Below are 14,703 nucleotides of genomic sequence, written 5' to 3'. Positions count from 1 at the left end.
AAATTAATTATTAGAAGATTCATTATTACATAGTTTCAGATTTCGTCAACAGTCATTTTCATACTTTATAAAACTTACATGTTCCTGTCCAAAGGTATCAAGGTAAAAATCCCATAATAAAAATATTACTGTTAATGTGACATATTATTTTAGGACAATGAAAGACTATTTTTATGGAGTATAGAATTCCTTTCTGGTATTTTGAATAGGAAAAAATCAACTACATTTAATAATTTTATCAATTTGCTTACATAATTACGTGTGATAAAATAATAGTATTCCGGAATTTATTAAATGTCTACCTATATTTTGGTTATTACCCAAAATGAGCTTATAAAATTATTATTAATAATCTACTTTCTATATTTTTGGTTAATTATTAGTTTATTTAAAAACAGCATCCTGAAGGACGGAGAGAGACAGAGTATGCGAGGAGTGTGAAAACGAAGAGCATAAACAACACGGGACGAGGAGAGAGAAACTAGTGTGTTTTAGAAAGAAGAAAGAGAGAGATAGACAAAGAGACTGTTTGTGTCTTCTTACCCATTCGAGGAATCAAAGCATCTATTTCCGAGCTCTCAAGACGACGAGAAGCTAAAAGATAAGGCTGAAGAAATTTAGGGTTTTTTCTTCCTTTTGTATTCAGCTCGTTAATTAAGGTATGTTCCCAAATTCTTATTCTTAAAGTTCGGCTCTTTCCTTTTTCTTCCGACTTGTGTCTTAGTTTTTTTTTTCAATCGTGGTCAAAATTTGTTCTTGAGCTACTCTGTTATAAGGGTTTGTGGGTACTGGAATCTTTGATTCGAGAGCAATGGAGACTTTCAAGCACCTCAGATTTTATGGTTAGAGAAGTTTTTTTTTTTGAGCTGCTCTGTAGAATAATGTGCTTAGGTCTGTACGGATTTGGGGTAACTAGTTGGATCGCGAGTGTTTCTCACCAGGTCCTTGGAAAAGGATTTGTTTTATACCTGAAATTTGGGATTTTTCAGACTCATCTTCAAGTACTTTGCTTTGAATCGGGGATTTAGCAGACTTGGGTTCTTCAGTGAGATGCTTTATTCAGTTTTGGGGGTTTGTTAGATTTGAGAGCTTAAGAGATAATTTCTTGTTGCTTTTGTTGAAAAACTATGAATGGAGACTAGATTTAATTGGGCTTCCCTTGGAAACCATCTTGAGCTTTATTGAATCTGTGTATAATATGATGGAATAATGAGAGTATAAACTGAACTCATTCTATTGGTATTTGTAAATGCAGGGCTATCCATCTTCCGAGTTCTTCAGTAGCTTCACAAGCTGGACCTGAAAATAGATCTTGGCGCATATCAGGAGTGTGATTATGGTTATCTGAATTCATGTAATTTGAAGGGATTTTCACGAGCTGTGATCGGGTCATGAATGCGTGTCTGAGGACATGCTTGAACCAAGGGGAGCGGACATACCAATATTGTTCCTGGTTTTGGTTGTACTTCCTGTGGTAGCTTACATTTTATTAGGAAAATGGAGTAACATTTCTGAAAAAAGAGTAAGGGCTAACTTGCTGGCTCAGATGGCAGCTGAAGAAGCTTTAAGAGCTGAGACCGTGGTTAATGCGGATAGAGGTGTAAGATTTGAGAGTGTGGCTACTGAGAATAGGGCTCAAAGAACCAGGACCAAGACTGTTTCTGCTGGTGGTGGTGCTGTAAGAGCAGAGTTTGACGCTGGTGCGAGAGAAACTGTAGCCGAGCAGAGATCTGATTCCGTGACTGCTACATGTGGGGTTACAGTTGTGGCTCCTGTCAATAATAATGAGTTACATGTATGTGCAAGGTGTTTTGGTCCTGCTAAGACACGTTGCTCGAGATGTAAATCTGTTAGATACTGGTATGTTTCCACGTCATTATTATTTCAGAACGTTTCTTAGTTTTTCTTTTTATCTCTTTTATCTTTTTATATGATGCTCTCTTGCCGATGAAAGTTGCTGACATTTTGACCCATAAATGTCTTGATTGTTTACGCTTGTAGCTCCGGGAAGTGTCAAATAATTCACTGGAGGGTAGCTCACAAAGATGAATGTGTCCCAGTGGAGTCTTGCTCTTCGTCATCTGAGAGGGTTTCCTTCGAGAAAGATTCTGTTTTGTATGACCATGGCATGGATTCTACAATGTATAGTAACAATACTACGCAGGCAGCAAAGGGAAAGACTTCAAAAAGCTCTGTGGATTTTGCTAGCTTGGGTATCTCTCAGAATGATATTACGCCACAAATCAACACGCAAGGGAGGAAAAGCGTAGGAAAACAACATTCTTCCAAGGCCAACCGAGAATCATGTAGAAGAGACAGTGCTACTGTGTTTGATTCTTCTGATGAAGCTGCTTCTGCTGGTGGCGATAACAAGACGAGTCACATAAAACATAAGGTAAGCACTAACCAGTTCTTGAACTATTTTTCTCCCTGTATTAAATAACAGAAGTAAATCTGTTGTGCTTACTTGCCAAAAGTCAAAACTGTGCTTGAATTTAAACCTGGTGATTTTGCTTGCAGTCGAGAGGCAACAGTTATGCTGCAGAAACAAATCCTAGAAGGCATTCTGTTGACAGCTCTGCTGTGCAAATGAATGGACAATCTTTTGTAAGTGGTATGCAGGAAAGTCACAAACACGAAAACAATTTGGGAGTCAGAAGCTCTTTTGGTTGTCCAAACACACAATATCCTTCAAACGGTGAGGCCTAATACCATAACATAAGCTAATAAAAGTTACTCTATATTCAGATTGAGATTTGCATCTTCTAATGTGGATTGAATTAAATAGGGACCAGAACTGCAACACTGCCCAGAACAGGTATTAACAAATCTGGAGAACAGTCATGCACAGAGACAAGTAAGAAGGGGCAAGTCGCTGCAGTATCAAGTGAGCGTCCCTGACTTTTGCTTCGACCTTAGAATTCTTTTGTTGAGTGTCTCATGTTTGTATCTATAATCCAGAGACTGTTCGGTCTAAGGATACTGGCATCAGTGAAGAAAGCAATGGCATCTCCTCAACGATGGGAATAATGAAGATGATGGGTTTAAGAAATTCTACAAAGCATGATGATCGATATAAGAACCTGAAAGTTAGTTCCCTGGTGATATTATCGTCTCTTTACTATTTCAATTTGTATCTTTAGTTTCCTACTTTTCTGAGTCAATAACTATTATGTTTCAGATGCTTTTTCCATACGAGGAATTTCTTAAATTCTTTCAGTGTGAAGTGTTTGATTTATCACCTAGGGGGCTTGTAAATTGTGGAAACAGGTATTGTCTCAATTACTTTTCATTCTGTTAATCTACAGAATTAAGGATTGCTTTTATAATAGCAAGATCCATTTTGTATATATGTCCTTACTGATTTATATACTTTCTAAATTTACTATCATCTTTCTTCTCCAGTTGCTATGCGAACGCTGTTTTGCAATCCTTAACATGTACAAAACCACTCGTTGCTTATTTGCTTCGACGATCACATTCAAGATCATGTAATGCTTTTCCCAATTAATCTCGTAGCATAAAGTTTTGCAGATTTAGTTTACTTCGTCTGACTAAACTATGTTATTCTTTCGCTATAGGTTCTGGGAAAGATTGGTGCCTTATGTGTGAACTTGAGCAACATGTAATGATGCTAAGAGAATCCGGAGGTCCACTTTCTGCTAGCAGAATTCTCTCACACATGCGAAGTATAAATTGTCAGATTGGTGATGGGAGTCAGGAAGATGCTCATGAGTTCTTAAGGTTTTTCTTCATAGTCCTTCAAGATATCTGTGTATCCTTTCTACATAATGTGATTATATCTCTCCGTCTATGTTGAAATCTCATGAAATTACGATATTCTTTTGACTTAAATGTAGGCTTTTGGTTGCCTCTATGCAATCCATATGTTTGGAGAGACTTGGAGGTGAGACTAAAGTGGATCCGAGACTGCAAGAAACAACCTTAGTTCAACATATGTTTGGTGGACGTCTCCGCTCAAAGGTGTTTTAATCTCCTAGCTCATGATCTATCTCTACTTTGACTTTACACATTCTCATTGTTTCTGCTCCCGTCTTTCTCTGGAAAACCAGGTTAAATGCCTGAGGTGTGATCATGAATCAGAAAGATACGAGAATATAATGGATCTCACATTAGAGATATACGGTTGGGTAGAATCTCTTCAAGATGCCTTGACTCAGTTTACTAGACCGGAAGATCTCGACGGAGAAAACATGTATAGATGCAGCAGGTTAGATCCAAAAACCAAATTACTTGTCCTTTTGTGGTATTGAAACAAGACTGTAATATTGTGAAAATGTGTTTAAAAAGGTGCGCTGGATATGTTAGAGCGAGGAAAGAATTGAGCATTCATGAAGCACCAAACATTCTCACAATTGTTCTTAAGCGATTCCAGGTATCAATTACTTTTAAAGATGACTCGAAATATTACTCTTGGGTTGTTGTTGTCTTTAGAAAAAAAATTGAAAATACTTTTAAAACTTTTGTGTATGCAGGAAGGAAGATACGGGAAAATAAACAAATGTATAAGTTTTCCTGAAATGCTAGACATGATTCCTTTCATGACAAGAACCGGAGACGTTCCTCCGCTTTATATGCTTTACGCCGTCATAGTTCACTTGGATACTCTCAACGCATCTTTCTCGGGTCACTACATTTCGTATGTCAAAGATTTGAGAGGGAATTGGTACAGAATCGATGATTCAGAGGTAAACTAGTTTCATCCTCCTCTTCCATTATGCGACAAGCCAAACGGTTTATGAACATATGCAAATTTCTTTTTTCTGCAGATTCATCCAGTGCCAATGACTCAAGTTATGTCAGAAGGAGCTTACATGTTGTTCTACATGAGGTAAGAAAATAAAATACCGGTTTGGAACTTATAATGGTTTTTTCTGCATTCCGAGGTCATGGATTCTTAAAATACATTTTTTGCAGATCGTATCCACGTCCTCAAAGAGGAGAGCACAATGGAAAAGCTCCGGTTCACCATTCGCAACCAAGAAACGAGATGAAGGAACAGAGGAAACCTGTTAACCGCTTCAAACCGAGAGCGGATCACAAGAACACAGAGTCATCATCAAGCGAATGGTCTCTCTTCACAAGCTCAGACGAGGCTTCTTTCACCACAGAATCAACCAGAGACTCTTTCAGCACCATAGACTACACAGATGTTTGCCACGTCGTAGACTCTTCTTCTCCTTTCGCCATCTTCAACAACGTATACCACAACGTAGAGCCATCGCCACACAACACTGTCGCTTGCAGAATGTTCTCAGGTACCAAACCCGAAACCCGGTATTTCGTGGAGCAAGAAACAAATCACAACAACACGGTCGTGCTGGACGCAACACCATCACTATATCCTATTCCAGCACCGTATCCGCCCCATGATTATTACGATCAGAGTATGTATGTAAATTACGAGACTAACCCAGAATTTAACAATGGTCAGGATCAGGATAGAACTTACAGTTACTGGTAGTAAGTAGAAGAGACTAGAGAGGATTCTGTTTTTGAACCTCCCTGATTTTTATTAAATATGTTTAGAGATCTCTTTAGGGATACTTAACTCGAGTGCCCTGAGATTTTTTTTTTGTCTTTAGTCATCTGTTTCTTTGGTATCAGGGCAAATTGTTCAATCTCATTTCATCAAATTCCCCTGTTTCTGCAAAATTTGTATCAGAAAAAAGGTTTGCACTTTACAGATTAACCTCTTATTTTATTCAAATGTATAGAAAAAGGGTTCACTAAGCAGAGCTTAAACATCGAGCTCGAACGGTAACCAAATCTCATTGACCCGACCGGAGAACTCGAAGGGTGAGTTATACTGAGCGACCGTGTAAGCTGAATCCGACCCAACACCACCGTCTTCTTTGCTTTTCGCTATTGCATTAGCCCAAGCCGTACCTTTGAGGCTCGAGTCTAGCGCCGCCGCTTGTTCTCCTATGCTATCATCAGACACGAATCCACTGAATTGTCTCACGGCCACGTACCTAGAGTTCCATTTCTGAATGTGGAGATTCTCCGACGGAGCTGGATCAGGCTGGTTCTTTTTAGGAACGTAGAATGATACAGTGAAGGAAGATTCACAGAATGGACCGTCGCTTGGTGAGACTTGAGAGATAACCGGAGCAGTCATTTCTATCTTCTGATGATACTCGTTCTTCCCCTGAATGTATGCAAACAATCTGATACCAAAATTTTCAATCTTTATCCGAACAAAAGCCTCATTTTAAAAGATAAAACTGGAAATTTGCACTTACTGGAAGAAAGCGGTTCTGGTAGCATCAACGAGAGAGATATCTGGAATCGGTTCAGTGGAAACCCAGACGGTGTTGTTGTACCGGCGAATTTCGTATCCATTTCCGGAGTGAACCAGCTCGTAGCTCGGGCATTCGATTCTGTTACACGACGGCGGGAACTTCCCAATTTGGGCGACTCCGGATTCGGCATCGGGACCTAATAGGTCTGATCCACCGGAGAGGAGGCTAAGGAGGAAGGAGAGCTTAAAGAAGCCTAAACCGGTGGCCATGGCGGTTTTATCTAGGTAGCTTACTTCTTTCTTTGTTTACGCGGCCTTTTACCGGTAATATAGATTATTTGTTACGTGTGAATGTGTGGTTCATCTTCGGATAGGTTTTGTGTGTGTGTAAAAAAGTTTCGACCTTTTTGTCATTTTTTTGTTCTTGTATATGTGTGTGCCTATGAACCGTTTGTCATGAGTTCTGAGTTTGAAATTGCCACGGGTACACACATTTAAGAACCAGAAGAAAAAATAATATTTGTAATGAACCAAACTAAATGGTGATTATGTTATATAAAATCACCCTACATGGATCAAATCATAATAAATGAAACTGTAGGGATCATTTTGTAATAAATAGTTAGGAATATGTCTGACAACAAAACTATTTTGAACAGTTGTAAATAAAGAAATACACACTCCACCCGACCCGAAATGGTCCGGGTCGGAAACTGATTATGTACCTTTGTTAACAACAAAACTAATTACCCAAGTCAAAAGGAATTCTCGAAACTGCCCCAGGTCATCATCATATCATCCTCTCTGTTGAAAAATGCCCATCAAGTGTTCGACGAAATGGCTGAAAGGAAATTTTGGCTTCTTCGACGAGTTTTGACATTCGGGTATATCTGTTCTTTATGAGTTAAAGCAACTTTGTCATTTTTTAATTTATCTTTGGGATCTTTTCGTGTTTTACTTTTCTCGAAGGATTTCTGTTTCAATATCTAACTTTTTATGCATGAGTTTAAAAGAGATGATTTTTTCAAGCTTTTGAAATTTTTATTGTTTAGCTCAATTTGGGATTATGATGAAACAGTAGTGGCTGAATATGAGACTAACTACTGCCCAGCTATTAGCTGCAGGTGGTTCTCTGTTTCAACATGATCTCTCTGCCTTACTCATCTGAATTCTCTTTTTCTGCATTGTTTTTTTTTTGGTATTTTGTAGAACTTATTTGACATGTTCTTGTATCATCATCTTGCCATGTTTTTAAAAAAGAGTTGACTTGGTTGATCAAATGTCAATTGTGTGTTGATGCAAAGATGTCTTTAAAACAATATTATAGGTTTCTTGTTGTACGAATTGGGAAAAATATATTAGTGTTTTTGTATTCTATATTTTGTTGTTCATGGCTTTTAAATTTGATAGCTGTCTTCAACAAATTGTTCTTTATAATCCTTAGTATTTCTAGATTGCATAATGCAAGTAGTCAATGATAAGTTGTGAGCTTATTGTGATAAATTATTTATGAATTAGATAAGTCGAAGAACAAGTCTAGTTTACTAATTCGGATTGCCACAAACTATGTCTTTTTAAATGAAGTTTTGTACGTAGTAAGGCCTCTTTGATGTTTACTTCAAACCAAGAAACCTTCAAATCCTTAATAGATTATTATCCACACTCAAGCTACATATTGAATGCTAACATCAGATAATCTTTATAAACAAATGGTTTTTTGTCATACTTCAGATTTAAATCGCAAACCCTGAACCTTTCACTGATATAGACAGGTGGTGATGGTCTCTTCAGATGCTATTGCGACTCTCTGATTGAAAATGTGCAGGTAAAATCAAATACTCTGCAATACTAATTAACGCAATTCATATATAAGAGAAGATGATCTCTCCCTTTCATATTATGTTGCTTATTATTTGAAGTTGTTTAGAATTTAGTAATATGTACTTTTTTAGCAAAACATAATATCTTTATTTATATGAATTTGGTGGGAAAAGAAAGAAAGAGACAAATGCTTTTGTCATGCTTGCCACCTTTATCTGTTGAAAAATCTTCTCCACCGCAGACCCAAAAAAATAATATTGTTTTCTTTATCCTTTTTGTTTGCTTCTTATAAGAGATTGTTGTTGTAAGCTCACCAAACATTCAGATTTGAGCTTTCTTCTTATATATCTGTGTAGGGGACCAGAGAATCAAATCACTTTTCAAGTGAATAATACTTTTGATTTCTCCATTTGAACGATTCTGGTTTTTGTTGTAAACCAACAACCATCATGCTCAGTTTCCAAGAAGAATGGATGCTTACAATTGTATCGTCGTGATCTTCTGCATCTCCTTGTTTGCAATCAATTTAGTGTTTTCTTGTTTCACTTGCTTCTCCATTCTTCAGAGCTCCATGAAAGATGAAAACCAGGATTTCAGTGATCTCAGGAAGAATCTTATTGAACCAGAGGAAGCTAAACCAGATGAGAAGGTAATGATCATTACAGTCTCTAGTAACCAAGAATTATCTGACTCCACTGATGATGATGATGGTGGCCAAGATTGCTCTCATGAGGATATTTGTGCTTGTTGAAACAAAGGTTGGCTTCTATTTCCATTACACAATTCTCCTCTTGCTTTTGCAATTTTGTCTTATGATCATTCCTACTTGTAAATGGTTAAATCCATAGATCGAGAGTATCCATCTTATGCGGAATCCAGATTTTTGTTTTTGTTTCATGTGTATCATATGAAAGAAATTATACAGTCTGCAAAAAGCATATGTAAATTGAATGGTGGTGGTGCACAAATTTGTGGAAAGTTCAAAGTTATATTGTTTAATTTGTGGTGCATATATTTCTTGATTAAGTTTAATTTTCAAGGTTTACGTTTCTTTGGAGGCTGAGAATTAAAGGCTGCCTCTACTTAGCGTGAAAGAAGAAGAGAAAAAAATTCCACTCAAAGAAAGTAATAAAAAGTTTAACAACGATGTTGTTAGTTGACAAAAGTGACAATTAAAAAACTTGAAATAGATATTTAAAATTAAAAACAAGGACAACGAAATGCTTATAGTGACAGACTACTGATAAAATTCTCTGTTCTGTATTATAGTTTCCATTGCCTAATTGTATAAAAATGATTGAAGATGATAAATCATATTCATGGATGATAAAGAACATTAGTTAATTTCATAATCATTTCCAAGAACTCGAAGCTTCGACGGATGCATTTAATATTTATTATACCCTAACCACATGTTTCTTCATAAATTATATTTTCAAAACTTTCTTATTAGTATGAATAGCAATCGTATTAATGTCAAACATTGCAGTCGGTTTGTAAAAGCATATAATAATAACTCCGGGCCAATTTTCGGAAATACGCGTTATCTGGGGTCTGACAGCAAATAATTAAAAGTGTTTTAACCAAAAAAAAAAAAAAAAGAGACTTCTTCTTCAAATTGATTCAACGCTTCAATCTCGATTGAATCAGAAAGAGCGATCAGATCACGGAGAAAGAGATGGGTCACGGAGAAGAAGATAAAAGCAAAGGATTTGCTTCGGAAGAAGGTAACCAGCATCATCAATACGGTACCTTTCAAGGTGTTTCCAATTACCCTCCGCCGCAGAATTCTGCTCCGGTCACTGGGTTTCCTCAACCTTCTGCGCCACCTGGCGTTTACGATTCTGGAGCTCCTTATTACGCTCATGGATATCAAACTGTTCCAGGTAGCTTCACTTCCTGTATTGGATATTCTGATTTCATATTTTAGCAGATTTGGGAATTTAGGTTGAACTGTTGTAAAATTAATAGTGATCATTCATTGTCTTCATAAGATTCTAATTTGATTACGGGATCGTGTTTGTTTAGCTATAGAAACAAGTTTTGGGGTTGTTCTTTGTTTTAATCAAAATGTTATAACAAGCTTTGATGAGAATTATAAAGTTTGGAGAGCTTTGATTACTTCTAGGAACAGCTCAGTTAATTAGTTAGGTTGTATTGGTTTGTGCTATGGAAAATTTGTAAGGCTTATGTAGTGTCTCATTTTCTCTTCTTCTTCTTGTTCAAATCCAAGTCAAGAGCATAAATAGATGTGTGTTCAACCGTTCTTATGTTTACTCTTTCTTGATTGTTGTATTTTTCAGTCCATGGTGGTGTTGCTGAAGGAAGACCTGTCAGACAACGTCGCCTTCCTTGCTGTGGAATTGGTCTTGGATGGTTCCTGTAAGTTCATTTCTACTTCAAACACGAGCTTAGTATTTTCTGAATCTCCCTCTCTCTTCACATGCCTGAGAAAATATTTGGTCTTGTGGAAGGTTCATTGTTGGATTTTTCCTTGGAGCAATCCCTTGGTATGTCGGATTGTTCATCATGATGTTTGGAAGGAGAATCGATTACAGGGAGAAACCAGGATACATTGCCTGCACTATCGCTGTAATATTTCTTCTACTCTCTGTCCTTATCTTCTCTCGTTTTTCCTTATATCCCATTGGACTCCCGACAAATTAAATTAAATTGATTCATGTCTAAACGTTGCAGGCTATTCTAGCAACAATCGCTGTGATTCTGGGTGTATCTAAAGGAGCAGACGACTGGTGATGGATCAATCATCTTGTGGGGTTACTCTAAAAATGTTTGTATAGGTTTCTTTATCGTGTGTTGTATTATCTACTTCCTTTTTTACTTACTCTATGAAGAAACAAGAAAAAAAAAAGTGTAAACTTCACAAGAATTATTTGAGTTTTGTTATCTAAATAAGAAGAAGTCAAAGATATGAAATTTAAGACAGAGAGACAAAATGTGATGAGATTGAAGATGGTTTTTACATCAGGAAACTTACAAAATGAAATGAAACTATCTTTTTGCAGAAACAGTTGTATTGTTGTGCATCCTCAATAAGTCATCAGGGGTTACAAGAAACCAACCGCCATCTTTCTGAGCCAACAGCTTCTGGTTCACTGAGTCTATAATGACACTCACATTCCCAAACCCATATATCTGAAGACCATTGTGCATTCTATTCGGTTTAGGTTTGAACAGCAACTCCTGCTCTTGCGCAAATACTTCCAAGACTTCTTTCAAACTCAACACTTCAGTGCTATCCATCTGAGCCTTGGCCTGAGCTTGAGCCTGAGCCGGCACGGACTGTGTACGCTCATTTGCCTTTGCTCTTGGCTGAGACACTTCAACTCCTTCAACAGCTTCCATCAACATATCTAAACCACGCTTTAACTGAATTCGGATCCTCTCATTTGCTGTAAGCTCTTGCGGGAATAACTCTTTCCAACCATAATACCATCCCTGGATCTCTTCGAACCTTGGTTTAGCACGCAACCAATGGTACAACACATCCAGCCATTTGGGGAAGAAGAACCTCTCCATCATATCAGCCATTAGATGTATGGGTACTGCAGATGCCCACTTCATAACCCAATCAAACCGTTCTAAATTCTGGTTTGCCGGGTTTACCTGAAACTCTTGCAAAGCCAGCTGAAGTTTCGGAACTATGTAACGTCGCATAAGCTGTTCCCAGCTTGTAGTATCAAAAACGGTCTTCCATGGTGAAAGAATAGTGTAGGCAGATGAATCACTGGGATGCCAAGCATCAAGAACATTACTCAATTTCATCTGAATGATCTGATAAAGAAACTCCAACTTCTGACCAAGTATAGGCAACCAAGGATGCACCCAAACATGGATGGCAACAAGTTCCCTTCGTGGATCCCAATATTCAACAGCAGTTGACAACTTTGGTAGCACTACTGTGTCCAAAATCGTTTGCAATACAGATGAAGGCAGCAAAGTTTCCCATGTCTCTAAAAATCTAAGCATCGGCTCAGGGTCTCTGGGTTCCCAGGTATTAATGCCTGCTATTCGAACAGCAGGTAACACTACCTCCGAGACTAGTTGGCTATAAGGCGTTGAGACTACCCAGATATTATGATCTTCCTCGACTTCCAAAAGCTTTCTCCAAGAAGATATAGCCTTGAGACCATGCACTGCATCACTAAGAGGGTCCCAACCCTGAAACATTCTGATAAAGAGAGGCAAGGCCAGTGAGCAAGCAATGGTGGACAAGCTACAAAGCTTATAATCATCAGGATAGCTTGTTTGCAGGTCCTCGAAACGAATAGCAAGTGAGTCCAGCGTCAAATTCCCAGATGTATTCTCAAGCTCGATTCGACTTATTTCATCTGCGATATATTCCATGTTTTCCAAGTGTCTTTTTTGTTTCTCTTCCTCATTTATAAGCATCTCCTTCTCCTGCTGTAAGCTCAAGGCTGATTCTCTCTCGTTCCTCAAGTCCCTATCAATCTTTTGAATTTCATGCTCAACTAGATCAACAATCAAGCGCAAGTTGTGTTGCAACTCCGGCATTGGAACATCTGCTTCTTTTGCTTTCTCCTCTGCATCTAAATTTTCCAAATTTGTCACAACCCGAACTTGTGGTCCTCGCATATCAATAATGGTCTGCCCACCACCAAACCCCGCTTCCTGCTTCTTTTCCAACAACTCCTCTGCAGTGACATAAACTGCCTTCCTCACCTTCTTCTTTTTCCAAAGATTTTTCCCTCCTCTATCACCATGGCTCTGTTCATTCTCACTGACACTGACTCCAATAATCTTCTTCTCTTCAACCTTCTTTAAATCGGGTAACTTTGCCTCCTTGAAATCATTATACCCCATACCCATATTCTTCGGCCTCAACTGCGCTTCAATAGGAGCTACAATACCTTGCTGGTTCTTCCCAAGCCCACCTCCCTTGTACCCCATCTTTTCAAGCAGCTTCATACCAATTCCTTTAGTAGACTTCTCAAACTGACCTATATCACTGCCTAAAGTATTCTTCTTTCCTCCCTTTGCACCACCACCCTCTTGACCTCTCTTCTCCACCTTTGCCTTCCCTCTCATCTTTGCCCGATCAGCTATCTTCTTCCCCAATGCACCCGGTAAAAGATTGTCCTCATCATCAAAACCATTCGCATTAAACCCTAACCCTAAACCTGAGCTACCAATACCCAATCCACCTCTAACTTCAACATCCTCATCAATCATATCATTATCTTCGATTTTATCCCTATCTTTCTCATCATTATGTTCTCTAGAATCCTTATCAATCTCTTGATTCGGCATAACCGTACCTGTAGATACAAAATTGACAGGCTTGGTTAAGTCTGCTTTCCTTCCCGAATCACGATCCTTACGCCTCTTCCTACGACTGCCGCCGCCGCCAGAATCATCGGAATCCGAATCGCTCTCAGCGAAGATTCCATAAGTAGCGTCGTTTTTGGTTTGTTTCCGTTTCTCCTTCCTCTTCTGGTATACGAACTCGTCACCTTCCCATCGACCTCCTTCGTAGTCATTATCCATACTGAATCTCTCCATATCTTGATACTCATCCATGGCGAAGAAACTAGATCTGAAACTCTGCGAATTTTCCAAACTATCGGAGGTTTTTGGATTTACGACTGCAAATCGCCGACGTCGCCGTGTATAATCGGAGGGAAAGGATTAACCGACTTGGGCTTTATAAATAATAAAGGCCCATTTATTTTTGAATTATAGCCCATTTATTTGTAAACTTGGCTATAACAATCAGTCACCTCATCTTCTTCATTTTGGACTCTTGGCCAACCTTATGTCGTTTTATCGCATCTGTTACAATAAAACGCAAAAGGTGATTTTTTTTTCAGGTAAAAACTATGAGTTTCGTTATCTAACCATAACTCAATAGATACTACGATAACTAAACTAATTAAAAGGGATAAAATAAACAAAAACACAGTTTTGGAAAAGAAAACAAAATAGAACCCACCAAAACAGATATAGTAGGTTAGAAGTATAACTTATAAGGTTAACCAAATTGCTCATTATAACCAAAAACAAAAAATTGTGAACCCAAAAATTACGTTAAGAAAACGTAGATTCCATTATATCATGGAGTTTTGAGTCTTCAATCCACATACTTTCGAAAGTAACAAATTTTTCCATTAATTCTACTAAGATTTTTAGGGTGTTGTTTTTGATGTTTTAAGTTTTTCTTATTTTTTGTCTTAATTTCTCCTCCTCCTATCTCTCTTATTCCAATTTCATAATTATATATTTTTGCATGACTAGATTATTAGAAAAAATTGTTTCTGTTTTATGTTATATATAATTAATCTTTCTCTTTCTGATAAAATCATAAAAGTCAATAATTTTTTGGTTTAAACAGTAATATAAAGTCATGAGATTTTAGGAACACTTTGTTTTCTCTAACTAACCAACTTTTCATTTTGCAACATAGAATAGAAGCATTAATATATTCTTTCTGGAATAAATACAACAAAATCCCCTTATTTCTTGTACAAATCGCATAAATATGGGATTTGAAGAGTACAACAACACATAAAGAAACGTCCCACCTTTTTAGATGTTATAACAAAGAAAAGTCGGTTGTATGACTCGGACTTTTCTAG

General features: G+C 37.6%; 5 protein-coding genes and 1 long non-coding RNA gene across 12 annotated transcripts; 4 read left to right on the top strand and 2 right to left on the bottom strand.

The window, feature by feature from the left end:
• Nucleotides 1–366: 366 nt before the first annotated feature.
• Nucleotides 367–5,626, top strand: UBP15 (ubiquitin-specific protease 15). Of its 3 annotated transcripts, none has more exons than NM_001198090.2 (15): nucleotides 367–659; nucleotides 1,256–1,860; nucleotides 2,002–2,395; nucleotides 2,521–2,698; nucleotides 2,789–2,887; nucleotides 2,962–3,101; nucleotides 3,182–3,270; nucleotides 3,406–3,491; nucleotides 3,582–3,744; nucleotides 3,861–3,984; nucleotides 4,074–4,231; nucleotides 4,312–4,396; nucleotides 4,497–4,709; nucleotides 4,791–4,852; nucleotides 4,939–5,626. In NM_001198090.2, the coding sequence occupies exons 2-15, from the start codon at nucleotides 1,412–1,414 to the stop codon at nucleotides 5,483–5,485; spliced, it is 2,787 nt and encodes a 928-aa protein (NP_001185019.1). In that variant the 5' UTR covers nucleotides 367–659; nucleotides 1,256–1,411; the 3' UTR covers nucleotides 5,486–5,626. The 3 variants fall into 3 exon arrangements, with proteins under 3 accessions (NP_001185019.1, NP_564014.1, NP_001322494.1); NM_101571.2 differs by having other exon boundaries at nucleotides 412–659; nucleotides 2,962–3,089; NM_001332280.1 differs by having other exon boundaries at nucleotides 412–842; nucleotides 2,962–3,089.
• A 13-nt stretch (nucleotides 5,627–5,639) lies between these two features.
• HBP1 (SOUL heme-binding family protein) lies at nucleotides 5,640–6,655 on the bottom strand. Its single transcript, NM_101570.4, has 2 exons — nucleotides 6,267–6,655; nucleotides 5,640–6,191 (listed from the first exon to the last, which is right to left on the bottom strand). The coding sequence occupies exons 1-2, from the start codon at nucleotides 6,533–6,535 to the stop codon at nucleotides 5,762–5,764; spliced, it is 699 nt and encodes a 232-aa protein (NP_173153.1). The 5' UTR covers nucleotides 6,536–6,655; the 3' UTR covers nucleotides 5,640–5,761.
• Nucleotides 6,656–6,933: 278 nt separating this feature from the next.
• AT1G17090 (uncharacterized protein) lies at nucleotides 6,934–9,133 on the top strand. Of its 5 annotated transcripts, none has more exons than NM_001160874.2 (3): nucleotides 6,934–7,149; nucleotides 8,034–8,090; nucleotides 8,443–9,133. In NM_001160874.2, exon 3 carries the CDS (start codon nucleotides 8,556–8,558, stop codon nucleotides 8,835–8,837), a length of 282 nt encoding a protein of 93 aa, NP_001154346.1. In that variant the 5' UTR covers nucleotides 6,934–7,149; nucleotides 8,034–8,090; nucleotides 8,443–8,555; the 3' UTR covers nucleotides 8,838–9,133. The 5 variants fall into 5 exon arrangements, with proteins under 5 accessions (NP_001154346.1, NP_001319025.1, NP_001322670.1 ...); NM_001332278.1 differs by having other exon boundaries at nucleotides 7,018–7,149; nucleotides 8,038–8,090; nucleotides 8,443–9,097; NM_001332277.1 differs by having other exon boundaries at nucleotides 8,034–9,133.
• Nucleotides 9,134–9,555: 422 nt separating this feature from the next.
• Nucleotides 9,556–11,032, top strand: AT1G17080 (Ribosomal protein L18ae family). Its single transcript, NM_101568.4, has 4 exons — nucleotides 9,556–9,972; nucleotides 10,390–10,468; nucleotides 10,561–10,678; nucleotides 10,784–11,032. Exons 1-4 carry the CDS (start codon nucleotides 9,765–9,767, stop codon nucleotides 10,841–10,843), a joined length of 465 nt encoding a protein of 154 aa, NP_564013.1. The 5' UTR covers nucleotides 9,556–9,764; the 3' UTR covers nucleotides 10,844–11,032.
• STIPL1 (GC-rich sequence DNA-binding factor-like protein with Tuftelin interacting domain-containing protein) lies at nucleotides 10,969–13,711 on the bottom strand. The gene has a single exon (NM_101567.3). It carries the CDS (start codon nucleotides 13,646–13,648, stop codon nucleotides 11,099–11,101), a length of 2,550 nt encoding a protein of 849 aa, NP_173150.1. The 5' UTR covers nucleotides 13,649–13,711; the 3' UTR covers nucleotides 10,969–11,098.
• AT1G05287 lies at nucleotides 13,410–13,802 on the top strand. Its single transcript, NR_138870.1, has one exon. It is a non-coding gene; the product is annotated as an other RNA (long non-coding RNA).
• Nucleotides 13,803–14,703: the final 901 nt, after the last annotated feature.

The sequence above is a fragment of the Arabidopsis thaliana genome (genome assembly GCF_000001735.4).
Source record: "Arabidopsis thaliana chromosome 1 sequence".
Lineage (NCBI taxonomy): Eukaryota > Viridiplantae > Streptophyta > Magnoliopsida > Brassicales > Brassicaceae > Arabidopsis > Arabidopsis thaliana.
The sequence above is the reverse complement of the archived record's forward strand: the minus strand, read 5'-3'. Positions and strand labels throughout refer to the sequence as shown.

Bases quoted from the DNA above. Each gene is read 5' to 3' on its own strand.
- AT1G17090 (NM_001160874.2), top strand. From the start codon at position 8,556: ATGGATGCTTACAATTGTATCGTCGTGATCTTCTGCATCTCCTTGTTT.
- HBP1 (NM_101570.4), bottom strand. From the start codon at position 6,535: ATGGCCACCGGTTTAGGCTTCTTTAAGCTCTCCTTCCTCCTTAGCCTC. The intron at 6,192-6,266 runs GTAAGTGCAAAT...TTTTGGTATCAG, and splicing joins ACCAGAACCGCTTTCTTCCA to ATTGTTTGCATACATTCAGG.
- UBP15 (NM_001198090.2), top strand. From the start codon at position 1,412: ATGCTTGAACCAAGGGGAGCGGACATACCAATATTGTTCCTGGTTTTG. The intron at 2,396-2,520 runs GTAAGCACTAAC...TTTTGCTTGCAG, and splicing joins CGAGTCACATAAAACATAAG to TCGAGAGGCAACAGTTATGC. The intron at 2,888-2,961 runs GTGAGCGTCCCT...TCTATAATCCAG, and splicing joins GCAAGTCGCTGCAGTATCAA to AGACTGTTCGGTCTAAGGAT.
- AT1G17080 (NM_101568.4), top strand. From the start codon at position 9,765: ATGGGTCACGGAGAAGAAGATAAAAGCAAAGGATTTGCTTCGGAAGAA. The intron at 9,973-10,389 runs GTAGCTTCACTT...TGTATTTTTCAG, and splicing joins TGGATATCAAACTGTTCCAG to TCCATGGTGGTGTTGCTGAA. The intron at 10,469-10,560 runs GTAAGTTCATTT...GTCTTGTGGAAG, and splicing joins ATTGGTCTTGGATGGTTCCT to GTTCATTGTTGGATTTTTCC.
- STIPL1 (NM_101567.3), bottom strand. From the start codon at position 13,648: ATGGATGAGTATCAAGATATGGAGAGATTCAGTATGGATAATGACTAC.